At 49.9% G+C, this 7970-nt stretch overlaps 1 protein-coding gene across 1 annotated transcript in view; it reads right to left on the bottom strand.

Moving 5' to 3' along the window:
- Nucleotides 1–636: 636 nt before the first annotated feature.
- The window catches only part of NSUN2 (NOP2/Sun RNA methyltransferase 2), a 28525-nt gene continuing 21191 nt past the window's right edge, over nucleotides 637–7970 (bottom strand). Inside the window, 8 exon segments of the mRNA XM_007451655.1 lie at nucleotides 637–758; nucleotides 761–984; nucleotides 2977–3016; nucleotides 4220–4358; nucleotides 4695–4775; nucleotides 5572–5707; nucleotides 6434–6526; nucleotides 7171–7355. Coding sequence (XP_007451717.1) covers nucleotides 637–758; nucleotides 761–984; nucleotides 2977–3016; nucleotides 4220–4358; nucleotides 4695–4775; nucleotides 5572–5707; nucleotides 6434–6526; nucleotides 7171–7355 — 1020 coding nt within the window.

Genomic DNA, 7970 nt, shown 5'->3' with positions numbered 1-7970 from the left:
TTCCTTCTGCCTCATGAACTGGAGTAAACACTAGAGTCGTACACATACCCATTTTCATTAATGATTCTTTATTTAAACTTTCCAAGGATCCCAAACCCCATTTAAAAATTAAAATTGCAGGGTACTCCAATAAAAGCACATAAAACCCTCATGACTAGTATCACAATTCACAATACAGCTCTTACTGTGAGAAAGTTTATTTTACCTTTTATTACAAAGGCACAGAAGTCATCTGAGACCTCAGATATTAACCCCACTGCGTATTAATGTCGCACTAATGGGCAACTTAATACAATTTTTAAAGCTGATAGTATAGTTTTCCAACAATCCATACGTAGTTACAGATTCTCTCTAAAAAAAATGCCTAAAAGAAGCACTAGGCCTTAAGACCAATGTAGGCATAACAAAAGGGACCTGAAATTTTCTGCCAGGGCAGTTATAGTTCTTGGTAGAATAAGACTTTAACAATGAAAGTCTATTACCGGCAACAGGCATACTGGACCCATCTTTGCCAAAGAAATGGGGAAATTCTAACAAGCTAAAAAAATACCTTCCATATGCTCCATGTGAAAGGAGTCTGGGGGTTATTCACAGACCTAACCTTCCGTCACTTCCCAGTCTTTACAGACGTGTGCCTCACCGGTCAGAAGTAGGCCTGGGTTTCGTCTCAGCGGCGACGCCGAGGTGGAGGCCCCTGCAGCCAGTGCACCGGGGCGGGCTGGCCGCCGGGTCACTGCCTGTGGCGGCATCCGGTCGGCCGGCTACTCTGCCCCTTGCTCGGCACCCGCCTTGTCCTCCGGAGCCCCAGGGCTGGCTGCACTCTCGCTTGTCGGAACAGCCCCCTCTTTCTTCTTTTCTGCCAACACTTCCAGCCCCATCATCCTGAGATAGTGAAGCCGTTCGTTCTTTGGCACAAAAGTTCGAATTGAGGCCTTTCCCCGCCATCCACACAACACGATGGGGCACTGGAGTGTGTCCGGTTTCCTGTGAATAGAACGGTTCCGGGTAAGCATTAAACATCTTCCCAACTGCACCGCTGGCAGTACTAACACAAAACTGCTCCCCCAAAATACCCCCAAGCCACGGGGAAGGCATTTTAGTCTGTGATTCTATGGAGGCTTCTCTCAAAGGAAACCAGCTTCCTTCTTCCTGTCCTGAAGAGCATCAACACCCTCAGGTTGGCCAGTCTTTCCTTCTAAAAACTCACAGTGGAATAACCCCCAAATCTGCAGATTTCAAATGCTTTCAGTGTTAGAATCTCCAAATACTTGCGTCTTCGCCAATGTGAAGACCTATCTGTATGCCCACCCTACCCACCAACAGGAATCTGTCCTGTCCCTCATGGCTCCTTGCAGCTCCTGTCCACGTCTACAGGTGAGCAAACTGAGGCCCCGCGGAGGCCGGGTAACTGGGCCCAGAGTAACAGTGCCAGCCGCGTGGGGCGCCAGGACCGGGAGCCAGGACCACCATTCTTTGCAGACTCAATGCTTCCCAGAATTGGGTCTGGTCACCCACCCCCATAACAGTATGATGCCCGGCACACCAAGCCTGCCTGTGTCCAGCAAGCAGTGCCATCCGGGTCCAAACACCCTGGCTGCGCAACCGGCTTCCCAGGCGGCATCAACTCCCCTTTCCTAACTGGGAGGGCGGCTACTGTCTGTATTACGCATGTGCCCCTTATCAAGCACTGTGCGTATCAGCATGTACCGTGCATACTGTTATTTACTTTCTTTCAAACGTGACTCTGGTCTAGTTTTTAGATTCCTAAAGCCCTCATTTAAGTAAACATGTGTCCCAAGCCTACCTGATGCCAGGCATTAGTGACATAGGCTGTGCAAGGAACAAACAAGCGTTTCAATCATATTTCTTAAAAAACAAACAGAAGAAGAGAAGAGAAAGGCCTGAACCAGGAAGAGAGAAACCACTAAGAAAAGGAGATGGAAACACATCTCCTTTTCTTAGTGGTCTGGTAAAAAACGATGACAGGAAAATACCAGAAAATTCCCATACTCCCATTGTCTTCCTCTTTAAAAAATCTAATTCCTGAAGCTGTCTTTTCACCTGTCTTTTCACCTGTGTACTTCAACCAGTAGAAACCAGCGTATGTGGAAAAGTGGACCCGCATCTTAAAACAGCCTACAGTTTTCTACGTGGGCCACACAAGCACTGTTACCTTAAAACCCACCTGCCGTCTTACTCCTGGTCCCCCCCCACCACAAGGCTGCTCCCCGCAGACGATGCTGGATGCCGGGACCTGGCCTCCTGTGCAGACTCCACCCAGGCTGCTGTCCAGCTGGGTCCTGCCTTCCAGAGAAGCTGCCCAAACCCCCCTCCAGCCCAGACCCTGTTCCATCTCCTCCTTTGGAAATGGTGCTTTATTTGACAGAGGCAGCTGTTAAATGTAAACCAGTCTGGGGATGCAAACGCTGACTCTGCCACCCCCTTGCTGAGGACCCCTGGGCCCGACACCCAAGTCCTCTGTCTTGTTTCTGGCAAGTGCTGACCACGTGGGACCTGCTCCCCCTGTGCGGGGTGTCGCAGAGCAGTGGTTCCGTGCTCCTGAGGTGGCTGTCAGTCTAGCTATGGGGGCCGGCCCCCCATGCCCTGGCCCAGAGCAACACTGCCTGATACCTAACGGGTGATCCACAAACACCAGCCGAACCAACAGCAGAGGTGGAAGAACTCAACCTCTCTTGACTGTCCTATCTGTATACTTCCTCTGTTTAAGATAAAAATCAGTGTTAGATTTCTGGGGCACAGAGGATAGGACTCTGCATTTTATCTTCTAAATAAAAATACACATGGCTTGAAAGGAATGTTTTATGAAGAGTATCTTCATGATATACGAGAATATTCCAGTTGAAAAATTTGCATAGTACTATTTGAGGGGAACATCATAAAAGGCTTCTAAGACCACCCACCATCCTCCCACCGCCAAGAACACAGAGGCTCCGATGGCAGGAGCGTCTCACTTACGTGGGGTCCGGTTCGTACTTCAGGACGACGCTGCCCTTGGCTGGAAGAGAAACAGACACACACTGGTCGAGCTCTGCCAGCAGGGACACCTCTACTGTGCACGTTTATGTGCCCAGAGAACAGTAATCTAGACTCTTGGTCTCAGGAGTCTTGAGGCAGAAAAGAGGCCTTTCCGTCTAAATTCACAATGCCATCCGCAAGCCAGGCACCAAGTGGGGTTATGGGGACAGTGTAGGAGAGGCTCACGTCAGACCACTGAGAGACCGAAACACTCAGCAAGCCTCTCTCAGGAGCAGGGAGATGGGGATTAACTACTGCTTAATTCTCAGAACTCAAGACTAAGTAAATAACTGCTCCAACGCCCAGAAAGGGCATGGAACAACACATTAACAACTGTCAAAAATTATGCTGCGGTCATCCAAATGTAGGATTAAAAGAGAAAGAGAACACATGTCCCCTCACCCTTTAAAGCAATCCCTACTTTGAACGTTGCCCTGCCTGGGGAGACGAGGATGCCTCGGCACGGCGAGCTCCTACTGCTCAGGCTTCAGGCCGGAACGTAAGGCATGAGACCATGTAACTTCAATGACTGATTTGTGCCCTTTTCATCCAATTGAGCCGGAAATAAGGAATAAGTTAAAAGCAAGCAAGAATGAAAAGAAAAACAGAACTAGAGTCCCAGGTGGAATTATTTGTATTCTTAGGAGGAAACATCACTCAGTGATTCGAGGTGGAAGTTTATGAAACAGAAAAGCAAGGATGTGACCGCTACCCATAGAGCAGCAGGAACCTTGGGCAAGGATGCACATTCTACCGCAGGGGGCTGGTCAAGGTGCCAAAACAAGCCGACAGCCTGTGCTCGTCTCTCCTGGGCCTCAAGACGCAGACACACCCAAGCGCTAGGACCTGCCCTTCTGCTTCCATGCGGTGCCCAGTCCTGGCTGCCTGAGTGACAGCAGGAGGCTTGGGGCTCTGGCAGGTGGGCTGGCCGGGCCCCGACACCTGCATAGGTGACAGTGGAAGGCTGGCTCGGGGAAGGAGAGCAACCCCAGCAATGCCCTTGACCCTCAATGAAAGGGATTATCAGGTATGTCTCCAGAAATCCCTCCGAAAATCGACACAGGCACTAAGAACAAGGTCACAACGTACATAAAAGTGGAAAAGCTCCATCAAGCAGGAACACCTACATCTTCACTATGTGTACGAGGACAAGTGACGTCTCTATGCCAGTCAAACTGCTTACCCATGTCCTTGACTTGGCTGTATGCCTCACTGCTGAGTTTTCTAAAAAATGGATTTTCCTGGGTTAACAGAATTTTAACATCTTCCATCGAGACAGTGATAATTCTTGAATTAATAAATGGATACAACGTATATATTCCCTGTGGGAATAAAGATAGGTGGCCATTACGAATGGCAGCAATCACCGCCCATGCACGTGAGGTGAGCAGCCCGCCCGAGCCCACGGGGTTTGGCGGGCCCTCCCCTCACAGCGCCCCCTCCCCTCACAGCAGCCCCAGGCAGGCGGGATGTTGGTGACACATGGGATACACGCCAGCAAGCACAGCCCCACCCTGGCGCCCCGGGAAAGCTCAGTGTCTTTGAGAGCCCCCCTGGCAGAAGCCGGCCCGGTGCTCAGTGGTCCTGACCCACCGGGCCGGCTCAGAATCACCCATCCACGCCTTTGCAGCTCGTGCCACCCCACCGGCTGCGCTTACCTCCTGCGCCAACCGGAAAGCACAGTCGAACTCTTCACCGCTGTTATTTCGACACCAGACTTTAACCCCAGTGTTAATAACCTGGAATGGAAAATATCAGATGAAACGCACGTAAGTGAAAGTCAGGATAATCGACTAAAATACTCCTTTCTACCACAAAGAGACAGAGCTCTAAGTAGCTGCTGAAAAGAAGGAAAAAAGGAGTGGAAAATACTTCAAGAGTCATCTGACTAAAATAGACGTTCTCTTGCCCCGACCGATACTCTCACACGGCTTTGGTTTCTGTGGCTTATACGGACTGATAATTACAATAGACGTTCAAACCAGGAAACTCTGAGAACACAAGAATAGGTCAGCACACATTCCACGGGCCATCGGGAGCAAGGACGCCATCAGCCTGGAAGCCCCAGCGGACACCCAAGAGAGGACAGGAAAGACAGCACCTAATGGCCTAGCACTGTCCTGAGAACACTCTGACCTCGGGGGCCTCCAGACCACACAGAGATGAGCTGCGTTAAACAAGCAGGCAAGAGGGAAATGAGCTGGGAAAACTGTAAAGCAAATGAAAAGAGCGCCCAGAAGTGGAAAAATTCTAAGGAAAATAGAAAAAAACAAAGCCAAGCGCCCACAGGAGCAGCAGGCAGACGTCGGTTCCCCGTGACACAGACGGCGTGAGCCCAGTGGGGCGGACAGGACACGGCCGGGCATCCTGTGCCTGGCAGCGGCTGAGGCCCCTGGGGCAGCTCGGCTCCCCTGTGCCCACGACGGACAGACTGGCAGGGCCGCATCAGGGCTGGCCCCTCCCAACCGAGTCAGAGCAGACGCGAAAGCACCGCATGCTGAGCGCATGCGGGACCTGGGGCTGTGTGAGCGGTACCTTCACCCTCTCACTGTTGTTGAGCAGCACGTTTCTCAGCTCCTTGGACACCATGTAGAGCTGCCTTCTCTTCCCCTCCACAGTTCGAGTTAACAAATTCATCTTTGGGAAGGAAGGGCCCAAAGCATAAAATTTCCTATGAAAAAAACAGGGCTGCTTACAAGAGTTCTGTTCAGAATGTGAGGAATGCCTCTTGGCGGCCTGCTCTCCCCAACAGATCCCATTTTTCAAAGCTGCTGTGGTTAAGGGTGCTGGCACTCTGCCGTGGACACCCACCTTCACCTGCTTCACCTGGGCCTCCAGGAGCTTCACCTGAGCGCAGCTAGATCTGGGCCCTGCATTAACAGGTGCAACCTCTCCCCTCAACTGCTGCTCCAACACCACACCTGAGAGCACCCACCTGCTCCATGGGCATTTTAGGAGGGATTTTTACAAACACAGGCAAAGGACAAGTTATCTACAAGATGATGAATGTAAGTGACCACTCTGGTTTAAAGATACTAAGTTCAACAAACAAGGAAGAGATGAACCCAAGACTGTTATCCTGAGCACCTTGTTCTACCTGGAAATCCCACCCAGACCCACTACTCTTCATTTCCTAACCGGGAACAAGGCGGGGAGCCCTGGCCGCAGTCCAGAGTTTTCCATCTCTCTATCATCTATACCTTTGGATGGTTTAGGTTCTCTGATTACTGCTCACCTTAAACTGAAGGGTTCAGTAAACACCCTCTAAACTTTCATCCAGCTCTGACATGCGTTGTTAAAAAGGGGCTAAATGAAAAACTACAGTTAAATTTGACCACATGTGCATTTAACCCTACGGTAAATTTAAAAGAATTTAAAACGCTGAATTCATCCTTACTGGATAGGTGGAAATAATGGGTCGTCTTCAGGAATAAATACAAACGGATCTTCTTTAAATCCAAATAACTTCATTTTCTTAGATGGAGGAGGACTGAGAAGGGAATGGAGACGAGGTAATCTGTCATCCGAGGAGGACCGCTAAATCCCAACAGCACCTCCCTCCTCCCGCCCAGCCCTCATCCCAGCTCCGTGCCACCCGGGCTATGGAGGGAAGTAGGTCTCTTCCCTCCGGGGGACATCAGCACTGAACTGTGTCCTATACAGCAAGGACCTTCTCACCCCTGCAAAACCACCCCCGAGAGAGATCTGAGTTCCTGTTTAATCTACAAGGGCTGGGGAGACACAAGAACGTGAGGATCAAGACACAACCGTTGGGCTTCCCTGGTGGTGCAGTGGTTAAGAATCCACCTGCCAATGCAGGGTACACGGGTTTGAGCCCTGGTCCGGGAAGATCCCACATGCCACGGAGCAACTAAGCCCGTGTGCCACAACTACTGAGCCTGCACTCTAGAGCCCGCGAGCCACAACTACTGAGCCCGTGTGCTGCAACTACTGAAGCCCACATGCCTAGACCCTGTGCTCCGCAACAAGAGAAGCCACCACAATGAGAAGCCCGCGCACCGCAACAAAGAGTAGCCCCCACTCGCCGCAACTAGAGAAAGCCTGCGTGCAGCAGCAAAGACCCAACACAGCCAAAAAGAAAATAAATAAAATAAAGACACAACCGTTTCTTACCCACACACACCATCTTTCTTATTTCCATTATTCTCTAAATTCTCAGCTCTTTCAGTTGCTTCTGTGTCGCTAATACCAGCGGCCGGTTTACTCTCCAGCTCCAAGGGGTGGGAAACGCTCCTTCCCATGGGATCTGCAGGGCCCGGCTGCACAGACCCCCGCGGCTCTGCAGACTCACCCTGCAGCTGGAACAGGGGGTAAGCTTGTTTAAACTCAGACAACAACCTCCTCTGCCCTGATACAGGAAAAGAAGGAACTCAAAACGTCACAAAATCCATCCAAATGAATACAGCATTTCATGTACAAAAGAGAGACAACAGAATTTTTTTAAAACAAGTGTCTTAAATCTATCTGCTATTGTAAGCAGAATTCATGGGCACGGATTCTAGTTTTAACTTCCTGTTTCCTAGCAAAGGCCAACAACTCCAGCTTGTCTTCACTCAGAAATGCTGCCATGCATCTACTCTGCGTGATGAGTCGCATGCTGCCCCAAACATACTATCCGGGGCCGAGAAGACAAGGACATACATAAAAGACAGTGGAAACTCTCCCAGGACCCCTGGATAAACCGCTGTGGAAGTTAGAAGAAAGATAGTGGAAAGATAAAGTGCACCTCTAGGGACTGAGAAACCACCTGCAGAAAAACGAACTTCTGATTTGGGATAACAGTATAAATTTGGCTTTAAGAATGTGCAAAATGTTTCACTTACATTAATTTCTTATATATATTTTATATACGATCTTATATTAAAAAACTTACATAACACATAACACAGTGACTACAGGTAATAACACTGTTG

Source organism: Lipotes vexillifer, unplaced genomic scaffold, assembly GCF_000442215.2.
Source record: "Lipotes vexillifer unplaced genomic scaffold, Lipotes_vexillifer_v1.1 scaffold1463, whole genome shotgun sequence".
Lineage (NCBI taxonomy): Eukaryota > Metazoa > Chordata > Mammalia > Artiodactyla > Lipotidae > Lipotes > Lipotes vexillifer.
This window is presented reverse-complemented; position numbering and strand designations above follow the sequence as displayed.